The following is a 24,116-nucleotide window of genomic DNA, read 5'->3' on the forward strand; positions in this document are numbered from 1 at the left end:
CTCGCCCAGTTACAGTAATATTTCCCGGTGTACTACTTGCTACACAGAATGACACTACTGGAAATCCTTTCATGTATGTGTGCTGTTATTCTGTTATATGCTCATGGCAACAGGATGCTGTCAGTAATTAGAACATGTTACTAAATTTAGCTCCAAATCCACAAACATATTGGCAGTTTTGTTTAGTATTTTTGGCTCTGTAATGCATGAATAATGAGAGCCTCTATGCATTTTAGATCCTTGGAATTGATGGTTACTAAGACTTAAGGCTCCTTTGTGACTTTGGATTCATGGGAAATCATTTAAGTACATGACTAATGCCCTTTAGGTTACATTGTGTACTCGCTCTTTGTTCATTGGGATCTGGGGATGACTAATATGGGCACCATTTCTCAGCGTGCGGACTCCTTCAACCTGGCTTAGAACTGTATCGTTTTCCAAACAATGTTATAACCGTTAAAGAATTGTTACACTATAATTAAAACCTGTTAGGGCTGCAAGCCCGAGGTCGGTACACTTATGACAACATCCAGCTCAAGTGCAGGGCGCGAAATTCAAAATCTATTTTTTTTTTATATTTATTTATTCCGATTTTTTAAGTGTTTTACAGCGAAAACACAATATAGCGTTATATTAGCTTACTGCAATAGCTAACACACAACAGCATTGATTCCAAGTAATCGGTAGCGATAGCACAGTTCGACAGATATATGAAATAGCATCCCAAATTGGGTCCTGCCTTTGTTGATCTTCCATCAGAATGTTGTACATGGGGTCCTTTGTCCAGAACCGTCTTTATTTGGATCCAGAACGAACTCTTTCCCTCTTGAATTAGCAAGCACACTGGCCATGCGGCGCTAACCTCTCCTTCTTGAACAAATTCATACAACGCATCACGCCTAAAGTCCCGAATAAATTTCAATAATAAAACTATATTGAAAAAACATACTTTAGGATGATATTGTGACATGTATCAAATAAAATCTAAGCCGGAGATCATATTCACCCATAACGACGGTTTTCCAGAAGGCGATTCCAGGTCCAACTTCGCGCCTTCGAAAAAAAAAATAATGGCGGACCTCTCATTCCAAGAGGATGTATTCAATCTCAGAACAAGATAATTAACTCATTTCTGCTCTCACTTCCGCTTGACACCCAGGGGAAGGTGTATGACGTGTTTCTATAGTCCCAAGTGACATGCCCTTTTATAGACAAGCTCTTGAACAAAGACCTCGCTTTTGGAAATCTCACTTCCGGATAGGAAATGGGCTGCAGAAAGAGTTCTGTTTCACTTAGAGAAATAATTCAAACGGTTTTAGAAACTAGAGAGTGTTTTCTATCCAATAGTAATAATAATATGCATATTTTACGAGCAAGAATTGAGTACGAGGCCGTTTGAAATGGGCACCTCTTTCCAGGTTACTCAATACTGCCCCTTCAGCCATAACAGGTTAAAACCGTAACAATATCCATGTTGCTTCTCCACTATTCCTGTAATCTCAGTCAAACCCAGTCTAATCTCAGTCAAACCCGGGAGCTGGAGTTAGGGGGCTTTAAAGAAAGTGAGGGAGAAAGAGAGTGGACACAGTGGTCAGACTTAAAGGAACCTTTTTCCTGGAGGTGTAGGCCTAGATCGTTCAACTCTAGACCAATAATCTTAAAGGCATGTAACATGTAGGTAGGCTTGGGTGGTATACCATATACAGTTGAAGTTGCAAGTTTACATACTCTTAGGTCGGAGTCATTAACTCGTTTTTCAACCCCTCCGACTTTTGGCAAGTCGGTTATGACATCTACTTTGTGCATGACACAATACATTTTTTCAAACAGTTGTTTACAGACAGATTATTTCACTTATAATTCACTGTATCACAATTCCAGTGGGTCAGAGGTTTCAATACACTAAAGTTGACTGTGCCTTTAAACAACTTGGAAAATTCCAGAAAATGATGTCATGGCTTTAGAAGCTTCTGATAGGCTAATTGACATCATTTGAGTCAATTGGAGGTGTACCTGTGGATGTATTTCAAGACCTACCTTAACTTAGTGACTCTTTGCTTGACATCATGGGAAAATCAAAAGAAATCAGCCAAGACCTCAGGAAAAAAAATTGTAGACCTCCACAAGTCTGGTTCATCCTTGGGAGCAATTTCCAAAGGCCTGAAGGTACCACGTTCATCTGTACAAACAATAGTACGCAAGTATAAACAGCATGGGACCACGCAGCTGTCATACCGCTCAGGAAAGAGACGGGTTCTGCCTCTTAAAGATGAACGTACTTTGGTGCGAAAAGTCGGCCAAAATTCACCCAATTTATTGTGGGAAGTTTGTGGAAGGCTACCCGAAACGTTTGACCCAAGTTAAACAATTTAAAAGCAATGCTACCAAATACAAATTGAGTGTATGTAAACTTCTGACCCACTGGGAATGTGATGAAAGAAATAAAAGCTGAAATAAATCATTCTCTCTACTATTATTCTGACATTTCACATTCTTAAAGTAAAGTGGTGATCCTAAAACAGGGATTTTTTACTAGGATCAGGAATTGTGAAAAACTGAGTTAATTGGTTAAGGTGTATGTAAACTTCCGACTTCAACTGTATATCGTAAACCGGGTTATTATGAAATAGCTACGGGATGATTTTTTTCAATACTGTTGAAACTATTTCTTAGAAGTTTTTCAATACATTGTAATATTTGTAGCTATTTTTCAAGTAAATACCTGTCAACGTGTGCAAAGCGTTCTTATTTCACCTGTCACATTATTTTACATTATGAAGCTTAGTTAGTTCCCCAGAACAGTTGAGCAGGTCTTGTTTGTTTGTAAATAGCACAATGGGAGAAAATGCCCGTTAGTGAATTCTCATCCAAGTTTAGAAGTGCAACTGAAGCACAAAATGAGTTTAATGCCGAGCAGAAATTACAATAAGAAGCTTTTTCGATCCATGTTTACAAACATGGCAAGATATTTCTTATGAGTTTTATCTTTTTTTCCTGCATGAAAAACGCATAATTCTCTGTTAGCAAGTTAAACTTAGGGGTCATGTTATCTGAGTAAGTGGCTGAATTAATAAGGTGACGGGGCATCGTATTGTGCTAGTATTGAGAAGTCAATGCCTTTTGGTTGAGTTATTTGTACAGCCGACACTGCTATCTTGATATCCTTGCGTTTTTTCTCCTCTCTGTTCTTGGTGGTCTCCTCCTCCCCCCTCTTCTCCGAGCAGAGCAGGCAGGCCCGTTGCCCTAGTGACTCCAGACTCCACACAGACACAGCTTGTAGACATGCTGCTGGAGAGCCAGTATGGCATTCGTCAAAACTTTGTTCATTTGCTCAATGTCTCTCGTTCACATTCGCTTGTAAATGTCAGTATCTCCTACACATATATGTATAACTTTATGCTCTGGATTGTCTGTCTGCAATTTGTTTATTTTAGGTTGCGTTCGTTATAATATAGGGCCCTATGAAATCCGCATAATTTTGTCTCTCTCGAAATTCCGTATTCTTTTTTCCCAAATTCATTTTTTCCCGTTAATTTTTCTGAATTATGTGTTTTACAATTTACGCAAATTTTAGCATCAGAGAGTGTCTAGTAATGTGAATGAATAAAAAGTCAACAATTTAAAAAGATAGAACAGTACATGTGTAATGATGCAACACATTGCACTATTTTTTATCAAGGCAATTGCTTCAATACAGAGTTCATTATCAATGAAAAAAAGTTTCCAGCTGGCTGAGGATGTTTGTGACTGCCTGGGATGATGACTTTTCTGCCAACAAAAACTCTCTGCACAGATGAACATGCTCTGCGTGGTACTTCACTGCCTCAAACCAGCTATTCCATCTGGAGCTCACTGCTTCAGGAGGATCCTTGGCCTGCACAAACGCCTTCATAATGAGGAAGCTCACCTGTCTTCTCTTTCTGGCAGGCTTCTTGAAGAAGACAGATCTCATCCATGTCACAAGTGATGCAACTTCAGAGAAGTATTTGTAGTGCTGCCAGGTCTCACCCACCAGATTGAAGACATGGCAGAGGCAGGTTACATGGACACTGTTGGGCATCACTCCATTCAGAAACTCCTTGTATGCCTTCAGACAGTAGGAGGCATTATCTGTGACCGCTGCCCAGGCATTGTTCAGGTTCAGATGGTTGCTGTGGAGGGAGGCTAGTACAGCTGGGAAAACGTTGAGTAAAACCTTGTTCTTCACATGGGCTGTCGACTTTAGGTGGTCATACCTATTTTTACAGGTCCAATCAATAGTATGCTGACAGAATTTATCGCCCGACTCATAATAGTCGTTTGGGTATTGCGATTCTCAGAATTTAGGGGTTAGGGTCGATTTTATTTATATAAAAATAAAATTGTGGGACCCTTACGTCACTTCATAACTTGTCTGTCAAAGAGACAGCCAAGTTATGAGGTGACGTAAGGGTCCCACACACGACCGCCCCCCCCCCCCCCCCCTCAAAACACCCCAATCGAAAACGGAATTGTTCCTCTAAGCCTACTCGTCTGTAATTTTACAATTAGGAAATAATTAGGCCTACTTTAGATTATATAAAAAAAAAAAGATTTCAGCCAAATTATGTAATATTCTGCAATATTCCACTTTTTACAGTTGATTCAATTTTTATTTCCAAATTCTGCGATTCCGTCCGCATCGCGGAAATCATAGGGGCCTACTAATATGTAGCTAGTGGCCTCCATGGAAATTCGCAATTACTTGGTAATAGACGCCCAATGGGCTTTTTGTGTGTTTTTGCCTGAGATAATCATTATCATCATTATAGTCTCTACACTGTGATCAATGCAGAGTAGATGACCGTGCAGCTCATTCCTATCATCTCGCCTTGCCTTATTTCTACCCCCTGGTAATCTCTGAGGAGATTGTGCTTTTGGTGTTGAAGACTACAAAGCATGCTGTGGGCTAAACCCATCATGTCTTTATGTGTGTGGGCTGCTTTAACTGTGGCCTGTACTGATAGCTGTGAGCTGATGAAGGCTGTCAGCCAAAGCCTGCCCAGCCACTCCGGATCACGCCATCACAGCCAAGAGTGTCGTTAAGCTCCTCCGGGACAGAAACCATCAGATCACTGGGAGCCTGAGGACGTTATCCTTCTCGAGGACTAATGTTATTGGATCACAGGAAGGATCTACACAGACAGGTGGCACAAGGAGAAGAATTAACTGTGGTAAATGAAGAGAGTGCTATAGTGGAAGTAGTAGTAGAAGAAGAATAAAAGGCTAGGGAAGTAGTTAGGCCTTCCATTTAAGCCCTCATGCCCTCATCTGTTCTTCAGATAGTTCCATCCCCCACCCTCTTTCAACCTACGTCCACCACACCAGGTCTGTACATATATGGAAGCAGGTTATTATGTTTCTCTCATCATCATCCTCAGCCAGCGCAAAGCCTCCCTCATAATCCTGCATACAGTTGGCCAGGGGATTCTCTCTCTCTCTCTCGCTCAACAGATTCTTCTCTGTGCTGACAGTCCCCCATGTGAGAGGGTTTGGCACAAAATCCCAGCCCACTCTCTGTGTATCTTTGGCACACGCACATGCACACATAAATACTAATGTCTTTTTTATTTTTTTTAGCTCTACATTCAGAGCAAATCTCTACCGCTCTCTTTGCCAGGCAATGGTATTCTGCTCCGATTATCTGCATTTGTGTATCGGAGGGGGGCTATGGGGATTAGCGTATGGGCGAAAGCATGACATGAGATGAAGAACAATCGCTTGTAATACTGCACTCGGCATCGTCATGGCTATGTGAACCTGCTGCTGTGTCCATTTACTTAGAATGGGAGGAGAGTTTCACTTGGGCCATGGGTTAGGGAAGGGGCTTTTAAAACGGCTCGGGTGTGAACGCTTGGAGCGCAAGAGGAACAGGTGTGTGTGTGTGTGTGTGCATGTGTCGACCCAGTCGGGTGCTGCTGAATATGCACTGCCTTTCCAGCTTTACATGTGTGTCACCCAGACTAGTCCAGTGAGTTTTCTCAGCGAGCTAGAGCTCACTCACTATATGACTGTGTATGACTCACTGTGACGTAAGGGGGGGGGGGGGCGAATGGTTGACTGTGTCTCCGTTAGAAGAATGTTGCACCAGATGGTCTCTGAGTTTTGGACAGACGTAATGGCATTGATGCAGGCTGGAGCCTTGTGACTGGGATGTAAGGCCTGGAACTGAGGCGTGGCAAGTTAAGTAACCTGTCTCTGGGCCACTTCTTCTTCTGATGGTAAAGTTCAAACCAACCACAGTCAACCAACCCAACCATTCTACCCTCCAGGAGCCCAGCATACCATCTCAAGTTAAAAGGGAGGGTAGGTTAGACTCCTTTTAAAGGGAGGGCTGGTTCTGTGGTTATGTGGCTGACAGAATTCCTTGGCCTCCGAGCTGAACATCTGTGATTAGATTCATATGGACCAAGGCTTTTAATTTTATTTATTTTTTATTTATTTTTTTACAAATCTGCGTTCACTTAATATAGTTCGAGCAGATACTTTGACTTTTGTTTCGATTTGTAAACATTAATTTACCATAATTCCTTTGCTAGGTAGTGTTCGCCCGATATACCTGCGCCAAAACGCAGGTATTTTTCACCCTATAGCTTGATCATCTTCTTTTTAAATAGTGAGCCAACATGACAGATCAAAACACATGTTCTCATTGCTCTATCTTGTCCCTCTACAGCAGACATAGAGTGAGCAATATGTTTGGATCATTGAATCACAATAAAATCGCAGTATCGAATCGCAATACATATAGAATCATGAGAATACATATCGTATTGGCAACCAAGTATCATGATAATATCGTAACGTGAGGTCCTTGGCAATTCCCAGCCCTACTCTTAAATCAGTTTTATAGAGAACTACCGGCACGTAATTCGAACCATAGCATGCAATTTATTCAGTGTACTTGGCAGTTCTGCTACTGACAAACTATGTGAACTTCTGCCATTCCCTTTTTGTCTGTCTCTGTCTTCTAGGCCAGTGTTTCGCAATTATAGGCATGCAAAATTCCGGCAACTTCCAGAAATCCTAGTTGGAATATTCCTATAATCATGATTTCAGGAAAAATTTGGGAAAGTTACTGGAATTTTGCGTTGTATGTCCCTGGGATGTTGCGAACTGACAGGTCGCTCAGATAGTCAGTTCACAGTCACTGATTTAGTCAGCTCTCAAAGTAAATCAAATGACGATACCTCCTTCAAAGTAAGGAATTAATCATAGCTTGTTTGCCAGAAGGCTCCCGATTTTGAAAGACAGCTACCCACCTCAGGGTAGAGAAAACGATAGAGAATCCTGGCTGTAACCCTCTGACTAGAGCAGCTGTTTCCGGATCCGTCAAAACATCCCCTGACTGGAGCCTGCTATAGAAGCGTGTCTGATGGCAACCGTATTTACTAGGCCTTCTCTTCACAAAGGAATGCCTTGACATAACACTGGCAAATTCTGTTGGATGGAAGAATGACAACAATGCAGACGGGGAAGACGCCAGTGTAGAAGTGTTGTAGCTTTTTGGACATATGGTTTCACGTAAGAGTTACTGGTGGTTAAGGCGACGTGCCGATTCGCCAACCGTCTCATGAAGCATGTACTTGCACACGTTATTGCATGGATTTTGCAATGGTGGAAACTCCCTCCGGCCAATGCTTACACCATTCCTATGCTTTTAAATCCATGACGGGGAGTGTGCAAGTGCACACTTCAGAAGAAGGATGGAGAATTGGGGCAATGCCTATGGAGTTTTTTTAATGGCTGGTGGCCATGTGTTGCAACCCTTATTGTGATGTTTGACCCACAAAAGAAGCAGCAAATGTGAATTCTGGGGGGGAAAACATGCTTTTAATCCTTTTCTCAGAATTCTGACTATTTAGCCTACATCAGCACGGCATTTCAGATGCTGTCAATTTGGAATTCATATGTAGTAAACATCTATTTAAATCCTACAGGTATGCAACGCAACAGTCCTAAACCCCCTTATAAAACCTCTTTAGACCGTCAACACAACATGCATGTATTTTACATTGGATACACTAGACTAGTGCTGTCTCACAGTCGTATGTGTGTGCTTGAACCCGGGCATGTGTTTGATTATGACCCTGTAACATGCGTTAGGAAGAGTGATGCTCTACAACCAAATCATTTCAGATCAGATTTAGGATTTTTGTCCCCAGATTTATAGAGCATCTGGGCTTGGTGGCTTAAGCCATAAAATGACAAACAAATGGTTTATGACAAACATTTATAATAGACGTACAGTCGTCTAGCTTGCAGGACAGCTACAGAGGCAGTCATCTGATTGTTAAAGGCATCCTCCTGACCAGTCCATATGTTGTAATCCTTCATCATTTTTTAACCTCTTTGCTCTTTTTCCAACTCTTTCATCGTTGTTTCGACTGATGAAGTGCCACCCCTGCACACTCAGCCTATCACGTCTCTGCCGAGGGTGAAACAGTGAACACTGTTCTGAAATTACGCTCTAACTAAGTGTGTGTGTGTGTTTCCCTCCAGACGTGACCATGGGCTGCATCAAGAGTAAAGAAGACAAGGGTCCCACCATGAAGTACCGGCCGGACAATGCTTCGGCCTCGGACGTCATCGCCCCCCATGTAGGCCCCTACGGGCCCGACCCCACCCAGCTGCAGCAGAACCAGCCACCTTCCTCTGGACCCGCCGCAGGCTTCAACCCCCACGCTATCACCCCCTTCGGAGGAGCCTCCATCATGACCCCCTTCGGAGGGGCATCCACCTCCTTCTCCGGTGCTCTCCCCGGTGCATTCCCCGGTGCCGTATCAGGTGAATCTCACCTACTATCCACATAATCCTAGATGTAGATCTTCAAGCGTAGCCTACCTCAAATTTTCGTGCGGATTACCCATTGACATTTTAGACTCGCCCTACTATTTACACAATCCGAACTTGAGACCTTAAGGCGTAACTCGAGTTTCGGTGCAATCACGTGTTGACATCAATGGATGAATTTGTGCGCATGTATCTTTCGAGTGTGGGTTTCTTTTCGTACCCGTGTGCCTTTCTATCATAAGAGTGCTTATATAGCACTGTTGTTAAGGTGTGCCATATGAGACTGCTATGGTTCCTTCACAAGGGCCCATATACTTATTCTCCAACGGAATAGTCGGTGACCTTGACACCTCAGTATCCGGAGCCGCTCGAAAACCCCATCTGCCGTTGTGTTCCAGCCAATTCAAATCCGACGGCCTATCCTCGTCTCCCTCTAGATGTCCTTCAGTCACGTTGTCCACAGGTGCCATTAGCACAAACAAACAAAAGAAATCAATGATTGAACGTTACATCTTTTTATAGGTCCCAGTGAGCAGGGAGATGGGATTGAGCCCTCCTGTATAGGTGGGGATTAGGTTTGTAATCCCCAATCCCTGTTGTGTTATCTGGTCCGGGGGTGGTGGTGGTGCTCCATGGCACGTTATGGCGTTCCTCGACCAGTTAATGGGATTAGCGTTGGCAGCTTTGTGTTGTTCAGCATTGGTTTAGATGAATATGTGCTCCCTGCGAGGCTGTGTCCGTAATGGCACCCTATGGGCCCGGGTCAAAAGTAGTGTACTAACGTGTGTAGGGAGTAGGGTGCCGTTTGGGACGTCGCCGTAGTTGGTTATCCACACAATCTGCCCTACCTGTCTAATCTCTGTCCAGTAAGCAGAATGGTTTACATAGTGTTCTGTATAGACATTACAGCTGTGAGATTAGATGACCTGTGCTGTGCTATTATTCACGCTTTGTAAATTGTGTTCGATTTGCACCGAGCTGACGTAAACACTTCCCCTACGACGCTAAACAAACAAACAACCCTGCCGGATGGTTAAATCCCCTCCCGTCAGGGCAACCAATGTAGTATCCGCCCCCCCTGCCAAATGAATGCCTGACATGAATGACAGTCTTTCCCTTTTACCCTTCCCAATGTATCCATGGCAGACATGGGTTTAAATACTATTTGAAATCTTTGCTTTAGGCTAGAGTGCCAGATGTGCAGTTTTCATCAATTATATTGATTCCATTGCACCAGGAAAGCTCAATTATGCCCAGCTTAAGTATTTCAAATAGTATTTCAACCCAGGTCGGATCCAGGACCAATGGCGTGTCTGCGGTTCTTTCCTGACGCGTGGCAGTTTTGTTCATATCTTTCTACGCTGGACATTTGCATAGAGTAGAATTAACTGCAGGGAAAAATCTACAGGGAGTATGCAGGCTGGAGACCACGGATCTATTGCTACCCTCCTCTCACAACAGTGTGTCACACTACACATACCAGTCACGTACCACCGCTATGGAAACAGAACCGCCGCTACAGATCTACTTTCTCTGACTGACCTCCCATTGGTGCCTTTGCAGCAAAGATAAGAGTTTGTTTCTGTCAATGTCACTGAATGTTGACAGTACCAATCTTGGCACAAAGGTCGCCAGGTATTTATAGAAAATCTTTGTATCCTTAGTAGGCTATTAGTAGCTCTGAATGGCGTCATATTGTGACTTTTTCACCATCTGTACTGGTTCTCCACCAAAATTAGTCAACAAAACTCTTTTTGAGTCCCCTGAATGTAGATACTGTCCATGAATTTCACTTGTGCTTTTTGAATGTTTTATTGAATGTTTTCTGTCTGTGTGTGTGTGTGTTCAGGTGGGGTTACGTTCTTCGTGGCCTTGTACGACTATGAAGCCAGAACTTCAGACGACCTGACGTTCAAAAAAGGGGACCGCTTCCAGATCATCAATAACACGTGAGTTCTTGTGGGCCCTGGTCAAAAGTAGGCCACTATATAGGGAATAGGATGCCATTTGGGATGCAGGCTCCCCCTTTGCACCTGTTCTGTACAACTTTCTTCCTACATGTTAAATATAAATAAAAAAACATTGGTTAGATTTTTGTTTTCACCCTCTGATCCTGTTTTTACACCCAGATCACTAGTCTTTCATGTATTTAATGAAACCCCTTTAACACAGATGTGCCTTAGGTCATAAATACCTCTCTGCTCTAGAATGTAGCCTTGGGTGACTTTGTTCAATTCAAATATAATGCATTGCTGCACGCCATAATATAGCTATAGAACACATGCATGAAAGACAGCAGGTACAAGACATAACCAGGCTACCGTTACTAGGAACCGCGAGTGCTGGAGTGTGCAGACATAGTAGTGATACTATATCTGGATGATTCTCTCTCTCTCTCGCTCTGTGTTTTTCCCCCTACAGAGAAGGGGACTGGTGGGAGGCGCGCTCCATCAACACAGGGAAGAAGGGTTACATCCCCAGTAACTATGTGGCTCCAGCTGACTCTATCCAGGCTGAAGAGTAAGGCCCTTGTTTATCCTCTCACCTGACCTAACCTGATTAGGACCTTCCACTGACACAACAGCACTATCCTAACCACAGCATCATGATCATGCATCACATGCCTCTCACTGGAGGCCCATTCACTTTTTTATTTTTTATTTTTTTTAATTAACTAGGCAAGACAGTTATTTGCAATGACAGCCTCCTGGGGAACAGTGGGGTTAACTGCGCTGTTCAGGGGCAGAATGACAGATTTTTACATTGTCGGCTCGGGGATTCGATCCAGCACCCTTTCGGTTACTGGAGCCAATGCTCTAACCTCTAGGCTACCTGCCGCCCCAAACTAGAATAGCTCATAGCTTCTTCTGTTCTCCTGAGGCCATATTTATCAAGCGTCTCAATAGGAGTGCTGATCAGGTTCCTCCTGTCCATGTAATCTCATTCATAGCGATCTACAGATGTAGGATCTTAATTGGATCGAGACAAACTTTCCTGCAATTTTCAATTTGTCGTGTTTTTTGAGGTTTAAAAAAGGCTTCTGAAGTTTCCACTTTGACATTTCAGACTTCATTTTCATAATGTATCAACCCCTACAAAAATGTCCTGGAATTTAATCCACATGGCTTGTTGCTGCAGGATTATTTTCCTGCTGTAGAAAACTGGCTCAAATAAACCAGCACTCCTACGCCTGGGACACTTGATACCTGTGTCCCCTGGGGGTTTCATCTACCGTCTCATGTCGGATATAAGCCTAGAGGTTTATGATCGTTTAGCAAGGAAATAGAATGTAATCCGGTTTGTTACATGACCCCTGATGGACTCAAATAATTCTGTGTTTCCTCTCATTGTGTATTTCAAGTTTGACTTTTCCAAACAAGGAAATTATCCTTACTAGTATTGAGTCAAATGAAGTTAATAATGACGTAAGCCGGTATTCATGTTAATGTGTGTCCTCTCATAGGAGTAGAATGATGTGCTAGTTCTGGAACGCAATACATACTTGGAATGGCTGGTGCTTCTCAAGGACAGATTTGAGGAAGGCTCATTTTTACAAAGGCTCAACTCATTCTAAGTCTGTGTTCTCCCTCAGGTGGTACTTTGGTAAAATGGGCCGTAAAGATGCCGAGAGGCTGCTGTTGAATCCAGGCAACAACCGAGGCACCTTCCTGGTGCGAGAAAGTGAAACCACTAAAGGTGAAGATGATTAGCGTGAAAAATCGTGCATGGACTGCATCTCAAGTAACATGCTATTCCCCATGGAGTGCGCTACTTTTGAGGGTTCATATTCATAAAGTGTCTCAGAATATGGGCGTGCTGAACCAGGATCAGATTCTCCCCATCCATAACAATCTGATTCATTGTGATCTAAAAAGTGAAACTGATCTGACATCAGCACTTGAGCTCATATGGTGCCCTAAGTAGTGACATAGCCAGTGACACTCTCATTTACATGAATAGATAAAGCCTAGATCTTAATACTGTTGGATGGATGGACGAAGAATCTGGTCATTGTCTCCTCCAGGTGCTTATTCCTTGTCCATACGAGACTGGGACGATGCCAAAGGTGACAATGTGAAACACTACAAGATCCGCAAACTCGACAACGGGGGTTACTACATCACCACACGCGCCCAGTTTGACACCCTGCAGAAACTGGTCAAACACTACACAGGTAGGTCTTCTAGCTCTTTTTCATAGGATCTCTCTCTCTCTCTCTCTCTCTCTCTCTCTCTCTCTTCTCTAGCACTCTCTCAAACTCACTCTCTTACAGACCTGCTACCCTGCAAATGTAGCCTTGGTGAGCGTGAGACACTCTTATTCATTTCAATGAAACCTGGGTGGAAGCAGCACGGCTCCGCGTGAGGCTTGCACTGCTCCTCGTAAAATTACACTGGTTCTATTTTGAAAAGTTTGATGTGCAGCTCACACACGAGAACACTTAATGAAGTGGCTTGCGTTCTGTTCACGCCGGCAAAAGGTCACGCGTCCAGTTGTATTACCAAAAAAAAAAAAATGTTTTCACAACAACCGAGTGTAGCTCCCCAGTAACTTTCTCATTCACCGCTTCCCTCCCTTCTCCAAGAGCAGAGCAGTTCCTGATCTAAAATTCACTCTCTTTTACCACAGTCTCTATCTCTCTCTCTCTGTCCCTCGTCTGTGCTTTGTTAATACCTGGCGTACCTGTAATTGTTCCGGTGATTTCTCCAGCTCGAGGAATGGTACTCAGATTGAATATTTAATGGATACCTTCCTTAAGTGCTTCCCTTGCCGCCAAAGGAGAGAGGTTAAAGCGCTCTGGGTGAGCCCACTTTACTGCTGTTTGTGTCCCAAATGGAACCCTGTTCCCTACACAGTGCACTACTTTTGACCAGAGCCCTATGGGACCAGGTGAAAAGTAGTGCACTATATAGGGAATAGTGTGCCATTTGGGACATAATCTACTTTCTCTGGTGCATTTTGAAACCAGCAGGTCCAAGCTGTGTTAAACCATTCTCTTCTCATTCATATTTCAGCTGTGTAATTATAGGCTGAATTTAGCCGTATCACATGGTGTACGGAAAAACTTGAAGTACTGTGTGAAATGTCCCCTTTTTAAGCTGCGTTCGTTGTATATTAGTTACTCCTGTGACTCAGAAGAATGTTGACCATGGTATTTATGTGTGTGGGTGTGTGCGTGCATCTGTGTGTGTGTATATGTGTGTGTCTGTCCCCACGCTCAGAGCATGCAGATGGGCTGTGCCACCGGCTGACCACGGTGTGCCCCACGGTGAAGCCCCAGACTCAGGGCCTGGCCAAGGATGCCTGGGAGATCCCCCGGGAGTCCCTCCGCCTGGAGCTCAAACTGGGCCAGGGCTGCTTCGGAGAGGTCTGGATGGGTAAGACTGTACACACACACATACAGACAGACAGAGACACACACACATACTTGACACTCCGAATGGTCTGGATGGGCAACAGACAGGGAATATACAGTATGACATATTATTATATTACTATGACTTTTAAAATCATCCAGCAGTGTTATTTGTAGAGTTAGCTCAGAGTAAATGTTGCAATTTTTCAACCATTCCTGAACCTGCAACCAAAAACAAGCTACACATGGGCAGTACCAAAACAAGTGACCTAATGATTGTCCCCCATATATATGACATTCTATTGGTTGCAAGAATTTTGAATAATAATTTAAATTGAAAAACTACGTTTTGAATCCGGCGTCGTTTTGTGTATCAATTCATAAACCATGTGCCATGGAATTGGTATATCAAAAATCTCCTCCCAACTATTTTGCAACCTGTATGGCGCATCTGTCAATTGTTTGGTCCTAAAATGAAACTGGCATACTTTTTTTTTTTTTTTATCACAATTTTTCTATAGCCAATTTTGGTCCTTATTGCAAGGCTGACAGACAAGTTCCTTACCTTCTCCCATATCCACTTATGTCATCCATTTTTGCAGTAATGCTGCAATCAGTTGGTTGTAATTTTGGGAAGAGCAGACATTTCCATGTATTTTTGTTAACTGCATGTGTGACATTCCACCAGTCCTATTTATGATATAATTCACAAAGATCATATGTTTCTTTTCATAAATAATGTTTTATCATCAATTAGTATATTTGAGTTTAACCATAGTATTTGTTCTGTCTTTTATAGTGGATTAAACTGAAATTGCAACCAACCCACTGTTCCTAGGCTGTCATTGTAAAAAATAATTTGTTCTTAACTGACTTGCCTAGTTAAATAAAGGTTAAAAAATAAAATATATAAATATTTATTTTAATAAAGGGTAAAAGAGCATTCTTAAACACGGGGTGAGCCATTCTTACTTATCTGCTAGAGAACCAGTTCAGATTTAAGTATAGTTTGTGTGATTGAAGCCTTTAGTGAGAGTTACGATGCTTTAATATTTAATAATTTCTGCCTTCGGAATTAATATTCATGATATAAATAGGCCTGTTTAATTTAGTCGAGCTTCCGTTCCAAATAAAGTGAATATTTTTTGCTCATATAATTAAAAAAAACTTTTTTAGGTGTAGAAGGACCATAAGTAAATAGGTCAACTGGGATATGACTAAATAATTAATCAGGGTGCACATCATTATTCAGTATGAATCCAGAGAGGTTAGAAAAATTATCTAGCTCCTGTCAGGCTGTGCAGGGATCCAAATCAGCGTACAATGACAGCTTTGTTTTTAAGCCCTGGATTTCTAGCCCCTCAATATTGTTGTCGGATCTGACTTTAATAGCTAACATTTCGATGTTCATAATAAATAGATATGCCGATAGTGGACAACCTTGTTTTACTCCTCTTGACAATTTATTACTTTCTGAGAAGTAGCCATTATTTACTATTTTACACCTGGGGTTATACATAACTTTAACCCATCGTTTAAGAGATTCTCCTAAATTAAAATAGTCCAGGCATTTATATATACATTTCGGGCCTTTTCAAAGTTAGCTATGAATACCAGGCCTGGTTTCCCTGATTTTTTTTGTTGTTTTAGTGGTCTATTGTTTCCAGTACTTATCTTATATTATCTCCAATGTATCGTCCATGTAAAAACCTGTTGTAAATGACTATTGTAGCTGGAAACAGCAGATTGTTTATGGAATATCTACATACAGAGGCCCATTATCAGCAACCATCAGTCCTGTGTTCCAATGGCACGTTGTGTTAGCTAATCCAAGGCTAATTGATCTTTAGAAATCCCTTTTGGAATTATGTTAGCAGAGCTGAAAACTGATGTTCTGATTAAAGAAGCAGCAAAACTGTCCTTCTTTAGACTAGTTGAGCGTCTGGAGAATCAGCATTTGTGGGTTCGATTACAGGCTCAAAATGGCCAGAAACAAAGAACCTTCTTCTGAAACTCATCAGTCTATTCTTATTCTGAGAAATGAAGGCTATTGCATGCAAGAAATTGTCAAGAAACTGAAGATCTCGTACAATGCTGTGTACTACTCCCTTCATAGAACAGCACAAACTGGCTCTAACCAGAATAGAAGGAGAAGTGGGAGGCTCCGGTGTACAACTGAGCAAGAGGACAAGTACATTAGAGTGTCTAGTTTGAGAAACAGATGCCTCACAAGTCCTCAACTGGCAGCTTTTTGCAAAAAGAAAACACATCTGACTGGCCAATAAAATAATAAGATGTTCAAAATAACACAGACACTGGACAAAGGAAGATTGAAAAAAAGTGTTATGAACAGACAAATCTTAGTTTGAGGTGTTCGGATCACAAAGAAGAACATTTGTGAGAGACCGAGAAAATGAAAAGACGCTGGAGGAGTGCTTGACACCATCTGTTGTAAAGACGAATAGCTTTATTGAGCCTCCGCCATGTATATCTCACTAGGTCAGGATATTTAAGCCTCCATATATCCACTAGTTCCAATATATTGATAATATTTCTTTAAGTGCATGAGGGTGATAGTTTGCAGTGTGATTTCCTTTATGTTCCGTTGAGGTACACTATATATACAAAAGAATGTGGACACCCCTTCAAATTAGTGGATTTGGCTATTTCAGCCACACCCATTGCTGACAAATGTATAAAATCGAGCACACAGCTGTGCAATATCCATAGACAAACATTGGTAGTAGAATGGCCTTACAGAAGAGCTCAGTGACTTTAACGTGGTACCGTCATAAGATTACACCTTTCCAACAAGTCAGTTCTTCAAAATTCTGCCCTGCTAGAGCTGCTCCGGTCAACTGTAAGTGCTGTTATTTTGAAGTGAAAACGTCAAGGAGCAACAACGGCTCAGCCGCGAAGTGGTAGCGTGTAGTGCGTAAAAATTGTCTGTCCTCGGTTGTGAAACTCCCTACTGAGTTCCAAACTGCCTCTAGAAGCAACGTCAGCACAATAACTGTTTGTCGGAAGCTTCATAAAATGGGTTTCCATGGCCGAGCAGCCGCACACAAGGCTAAGATCACCATGCACAATGCCAAGCGTTGGCTGGAGTGGTGTAAAGCTCACTGCCATTTGACTCTGGAGCAGTGGAAACGCGTTCTCTGGAGTGATGAATCACGCTTCACCATCTGGCAGTCCGACAGACAAATCTGTGTTTGACAGATGCCAGGAGAACGCTACCTGCCGAATGCATAGTGCCAACTGTGAAGTTTAGTGGAGGAGGAATAATGATCTGGGGCTGTTTTTCATGGTTCAGGCTAGGCCCCTTAGTGAAGGGAAATCTTAACGTTACAGCATACAATGACATTCTAAACAATTCTGTGCAGTTTGGGGAAGGCCCTATCCAGTTTCAGCATGGCAATGCCCCCATGCACAAAGCGAGGTCCATACAGAAATTATTTGTCGAGATCGGTGTGGAAGAACTTAACTGGCCTGCACAGAGCCCTGACCTCAACCCCATCGAACACCTTTGGGATGAATTAGAACGCCGACTGCGTGCCAGGTCTAGTCGCCCAACACCAGTTCCCGACCTCACTAATGCTCTTGTGGCTGATTGGAAGTCCCTGCAGCAATGTTCCAAAATCTAGTATATTTTGACACCCTGTACACATGGATCCTAGGGCCTTTAAGAGATAGGGGCCCATCCTTTAAAAAGAGCACATGGTGACACCTACACTACAGATCCAGATTCACAGCCAACGTAATTTCGAACACATTTGCCTCGTTTGTACCCCCCCAACTCAAGAGAATACTAGATGTGTGAGTGCATATGCAGTTTGGCTATTTAAGAAGGCATGCCAAATTGAGCAAGAATTGGAAGATTTGATTAACCAATATCTAGTCCTAGCTGATGGAGCTCGCACATCCACTTTCACCCCAACACCCACACAAGCGTCCCCATTGTGACCCATCTTCCCAAGCACCTCTGTGCAGTCAGACCATTTGATTATTCTGTGCCGCCAGGGCTACAATAATATACCCCCACTCTGATTGTCCGAGTGCAACTCCCTCCCCATGGGTTACTGCAGCCAGTGTTGCCAGCACTGCCACTACCTGGGTGGGGGTACTCCACCGGAATTCCCACCGGCTAGGTGCGAGGTCATCAAGGTTCTCATTAGCAGCTTTGAGAAAATCCCATCTGGGGCTTTGGCTTTTGGACCTACCCTGCCAGGCAGGGTCAGACTCTTGTGGGGGCGGTCCTGCTTTAGTGGATCTCAGACCGCATTCACCTTTCTGTCATGACTGCATAGGCTACTTGCAGCAGGCCTATAAAACGAATAAGGACTTCTCCTTAGTGGGTGGGTCGCTTAGGTGGGTGTCTAGGATATAGGGTTGGCACTGTTCGATCATGATAGGACAAAAAACTAAATAATTATATATACAGTTGAATTTGGAAGTTTACATACACTTAGGTTGGAGTCATTAACTAGTTTTTCAACCACTCCACACATTTCTTGTTAACAAACTATAGTTTTGGCAAGTCGGTTAGGGCATCTACTTTGTGCATGACACAAGTAATTTTTCCAACAATTGTTTACAGACACATTATTTCACTTATAATTCACTGTATCACAATTCCAGTTGGTCAGAAGTTTACATACACTAAGTTGACTGTGCCTTTAAACAGCTTGGAAAATTTGAGAAAATGATGTCATGGCTTTAGAAGCTTCTGATAGGCTAATTGACGTCATTTGAGTCAATTGGAGGTGTACTTGTGCATGTATTTCAAGGCCTACCTTCAAACTCAGTGCCTCTTTGCTTGACATCATGGGAAAATCAAATGAAATCAGCCAAGACCTCAGGAAAAACAATTATAGACCTCCACAAGTCTGGTTCATCATTGGGAGCAATTTCCAAACGCCTGAAGGTACCACGTTCATCTGTACAAACAATAGTACGCAAGCATAAACACCATGGGACCACGCAGCTGTCATACCGCTCAGGAAGTGACGTGTTCTCTCCTAGAGATGAACATACTTTGGTGCGAGAAGTGCAAATCAATCCCAGAACAACAGCAAAGGACCTTGTGAAGATGCTGGAGGAATGGGTACAAACTTATCTATATCCACAGTAAAACCAGTCCTATATCAACATAACCTGAAAGGCCGCTCAACAAGGAAGAAGCCACTGCTCCAAAACCGCCATAAAAAGCCAGACTACGGTTTGCAACTGCACATGGGGACAAAGATCATACTTTATGGAGAAATGTCCTCTGGTCTGATGAAACAAAAATAGAAGTTCGGCCATAATGACCACCATTATGTTTGGAGGAAAAAGAGGGAGGCTTGCAAGCCGAAGAACACCATCACAACCATTAAACACAGGGGTGGCAGCATCTTGTTATGGGAGTGCTTTGCTGCAGGAGGGACTGGTGCACTTCACAAAATAGATGGCATCATGAGGGAGGAAAATTATGTAGATATATTGAAGCAACATCTCAAGACATCAGTCAGGAAGTTAAAGATTGGTCGCAAACAGGTCTTCCAAATGGACAATGACCCTAAGCATACTTCCAAAGTTGTGGCAAAATGACTTAAGGACAACAAAGTCAAGGTATTGGAGTGGCCATCACAAAGCCCTGACCTCAATCCTATAGAAATTCTGTGGGAAGAACTGAAAAGGGGTGTGCGAGCAAGGAGGCCTACAAACCTGACTCAGTTACACCAGTTCTGTCAGGAGGAATGGGCCAAAATTCACCCAACTTATTGTGGGAAGCTTGTGGAAGGCTACTCGAAACATTTGACCCAAGTTAAACAATTCAAAGGCAATGCTACCAAATACTAATTGAGTGTATGTAAACTTCTGACCCACTGGGAATGTGATGAAAGAAATAAAAGCTGAAATAAATAATTCTCTCTACTGACATTCTGACATTTCACATTCTTAAAATAAAGTGGTGATCCTAACTGACCTAAGACAGGGAATTTTTACTAGGGTAAATGTCAGGAATTGTGAATAACTGAGTTTAAATGTATTTGGCTAAGGTGTATGTAAACTTCCCACTTCAACTGTATGTTTGCCTATCCCATATCTACGTAAAAGTGAAGACTCGCTCTGTCACAGTGGCATCCGCTCCTTCGGGGACTCAAGTCCTTTCAGCTACAGCTCATAACTTCATGTGTGCTTTCCTCTCTGTACCCAAATACACCCCGTTTGTCACATTCTACCTATGACACACTGTATAACTCTATAAACAGTAGCCATACTGTAATATGTCAGAAAATGCATCCCAAATCGCACCCTAATCCCTATGTAGTGCACTTCTTTTGACCAGGCTGTGTAGGGAATAGGGTGCCATTTAGTACACATACATAATGTGTACTGTGCTGGAAACTACCATTTTGTTTACTCCTTTTTACACTATTGTCTTTCTGGTACAATAAGAGGTAGTAGCATCATGACTCAAACATGACTTACTCAAATTTTGTCATTCTATTCAGGCACGTGGAACGGCACCACCAAGGTGGCGATTAAGACCCTGAAGCCAGGCACCATGTCCCCCGAGGCCTTCCTCCAGGAGGCCCAGATCATGAAGAAGTTGAGGCACGACAAGCTGGTGCCCCTCTACGCCGTGGTGTCTGAGGAACCCATCTACATCGTCACTGAGTACATGGCCAAAGGTACCCATCGTCGTACGCACGTATAGCAGACGCGTATAAATCACACACACATATTATTGTACACACGGAATGTATGTGACATGGAATTCCATCTACATAGTTACAACCCATCGCATAACCCATCTGCATAGGGGCAGTAGTCCGAGGGCTTGTTCGACATTGCAGGCAACTGCCGACTGACTGACCTACAAATGACATTGCAACATAAATAACTACTCCGTATTATTTGTGGATCAGGCAGTCAGTCACATTTTACCCAAACTGCGTCACGTCGGAAACAATGTGGAACAAGCCAACAGACATGGCTAGGTAGCAGGTACACATGTTCATGACACACACAGATGCAGTGACGTGTGTGTGTGTGTGACTGGTAGCATGGTGTTGAGATCTAGATCTACGGCTGATCAGATGTGTAATTAAAAAAAGTTATAGCTAGAGCCTCTCTACGGAAGGGTCCTTTACACACTCACTCACACACACGCCTGGGGCAGGTGATTGGCTGACTGGCTCAGCTGGAGCTTGTTATACATGTGTGATGGAGTTGGAGAACCTGACATGGATTTTAATACAAAGAAGAGAAGGCATGAGATTTGGACGTTAGTTGTTGCATGTCTCCGAAAGATCTTAGAGCTCGTGTGAAAGTTTGGAATCTGAAGTTTTAGATATTACGCCACAACACACACGTCATCCCATTAGAAGTATCCCGGCCAATTTCCTTAAATATTAAATTTTTTAAATGTTACGGCCGTTTTAATTAACGTACCCTACCGTTTGAAAGTCCTTGCAAATCCCATGTGGGTTTTGGAGGCCCGGAGCAGAGATGTTTAATTGAAAACTGCAGCAGTTTTGTGGCGAGCTTTCATCTTTCTTGACTGCAATGCGTCTCCCTGTTTCTTTTTAATTAGTGATTGAACACTAATGACTTATCCCTGTAAGTGGACTCAGTGACCTGTGTGTGTGACTGTGTGTGTGTGTGTGACTGTGTGTGTGTTTTAAATTAGATTGCATTGGTGTGTGTGTGTGTAGACTAGCCTAACTCATACAGGGGAGTGTGTGTTTATCCCATTGATGTCCCCTGTGACTATAATCTTGGTTTCCTCTCACACACAAGGAAATGGCAATGTTTGTGTCCTAAATGACACCCTATTCCCTATATAGTGTACTAGTTTTGGCCAGTCACCAGGGCCCCATAGGGCTGTGGTCAAAAGTAGTGCACTATATAGGTAAATAGGGTACCATTTGGGACACATCCTAAATGTCTTTAAGAGCCATGTGCCAAACATAGACACACGCTGCTAGCATCATCAATACCAAGGGAATATTTAAGATGTCGTATTTAAGAAGCCTTAAGTCACTATTTCTGTGGTGTTTTGTTGCTGCACTGTTGGCAACATTTACAGCACTCTCTCTCTGGTACAGTAACTGTCATGTGTTGCTGATTTTGTAATTGTAGGAAGTTTACTGGATTTCCTGAAGGAGGGAGATGGTAAATTCCTCAAGCTTCCCTTGCTGGTGGATATGGCCGCACAGGTAAGTCAAAAGTCAGCCTCAGTAAACCACCATGTATGATTCCAAGTTTCTCGCCCATCAGTATCTCCACCCAAGGATACGTTTGGCCTCTTTTTGACTGCCAGTAGTACAAGAAAAAACTATTTCTTCCTTTCTCCATCACCAGATTCCTCCCTCTTGTGTGTATCTATGCGTCCCAGATGGCACCCAATTCCCTATTTAGTGCAATACTTTTACCCAGGGCCCATAGGGCTCTGTTCAAAAGTAGTGCACTATATAGGGATTAGGGTGTCATTTAGGACCTATCCTAAGAAAGGCTGCTCCGCTCTGAGTGGGTCACATCAAATATTAACGTGGGCATAGGTGATGAAATGGAGTGTAAAACAATTTTTCTTGTTTTCCTCAGATCGCTGACGGTATGGCTTTCATCGAGAGGATGAACTACATCCACAGGGACCTCCGTGCCGCTAACATCCTGGTCGCGGACAACTTGGTGTGCAAGATCGCCGACTTCGGTCTGGCCAGGCTGATCGAGGACAACGAGTACACGGCTAGGCAAGGTTAGTAGAGCACAGACTAGGCTTGAGCGGGATACCGTATACCGGGGTATTTGGAAATAGCCACGGGATGTTTCTTCAATACCATCAATACTTTTAAACTATTTCTTTTCACTTTTTCAATACATTGTAATATTTGTAGCTATTTTGTTAAGTAAATACCTGCTGTCAACGTGTGCAAAGCGTTCTTATTTCACCTGTCACATTATTTTACGTTATGAAGCTTAGTTATTTCCCCATCACGGTTGATCCAGTCACGTGTTTGTTTGTAAATAGCACAACAGGAGAAAGCAGGAGCAGGTGAGTCCAACTGTGTATTGACAGGGGTCACGTTTTATATTGAAAGTCTTTTATTTATTTTTTGCTTCAATATAGTGATCAGGGACATGCAACTATAGTTTTCCTTCACAGAAAATACATTAGTGCAACACATTCAACAGAAAGTAGCTTCATTTTCATCAGATGGCAACAGAAGTGCAACGCTATTTGGCTGGAAGCCACACGACTAAATGAGCTTACAATGAAAAAGCATATACGATGCATGGACATCATATTTCTAATGTTTAGGCCTGTCATAGGAAGAATGTAGCCAGCTACATTTCCTAATGTTCATCTTGAAAGTACCAGAGATAAGTAGCTCCACATCAGTCAGAGCGCTGTCTGCTGATAGAATGCCCATTAGTGAATTCTCATCCGAGTTTAGAAGTGCAACTTGCACACAACATTTGTCTGATGCCGAGCAGAAATTACAAGAAGAAGCATTTTAGATCTGTGTTTTACAAAACATAGCAAGCTATTTCTTATGCGTTTCATATTTTTTACCTCCGTGAAAACCGCAAAATTCTGTGTTAACATGACCCCTAAGTCTAATTTGCTATCTAAGTAAGTGGCTGAATTATTAAAGTGACGGGGCATCATATTGTGCTAGCGTTTGAGAAGTCAAAGCCTTTTGGTTGAGTTATTTGTACAGCTGCCACTGCTATCGTGATTTCCTTGCGTTTTGTCGCCTCTGTGTTCTTGGTGGTCTCCTCCTCCCCCCTCTTCTCCGAGCAGAGCAGGCAGGCCCGTTGCCCTAGTGACTCCAGACTCCACACAGACACAGCTTGTAGACATGCTGCTGGAGAGCCAGTACGGCATTCGTCAAAACGTTGTTCATTTGCTCAATGTCTCTCGTCTCTTGTTCATCACTTAAGCTAAGGACCCTGG

The 24,116-nt window shown here is 42.8% G+C and overlaps 1 protein-coding gene across 3 annotated transcripts in view; it reads left to right on the forward strand.

Annotated features, from left to right (window-relative positions):
- The window catches only part of LOC139583837 (tyrosine-protein kinase Yes-like), a 50,741-nt gene that overhangs the window by 16,417 nt on the left and 10,208 nt on the right, over positions 1-24,116 (forward strand). For all 3 annotated transcript variants that reach the window (XM_071415371.1, XM_071415372.1, XM_071415373.1), the window contains 9 exons: positions 8,521-8,805; positions 10,661-10,760; positions 11,233-11,331; positions 12,404-12,507; positions 12,836-12,985; positions 14,034-14,189; positions 20,665-20,844; positions 22,298-22,374; positions 22,760-22,913. In XM_071415371.1, the coding sequence (XP_071271472.1) occupies positions 8,521-8,805; positions 10,661-10,760; positions 11,233-11,331; positions 12,404-12,507; positions 12,836-12,985; positions 14,034-14,189; positions 20,665-20,844; positions 22,298-22,374; positions 22,760-22,913 (1,305 nt within the window). The remainder of the gene's footprint in view (positions 1-8,520; positions 8,806-10,660; positions 10,761-11,232; positions 11,332-12,403; positions 12,508-12,835; positions 12,986-14,033; positions 14,190-20,664; positions 20,845-22,297; positions 22,375-22,759; positions 22,914-24,116) is intronic.

Source organism: Salvelinus alpinus, chromosome 8 (genome assembly GCF_045679555.1).
Source record: "Salvelinus alpinus chromosome 8, SLU_Salpinus.1, whole genome shotgun sequence".
Lineage (NCBI taxonomy): Eukaryota > Metazoa > Chordata > Actinopteri > Salmoniformes > Salmonidae > Salvelinus > Salvelinus alpinus.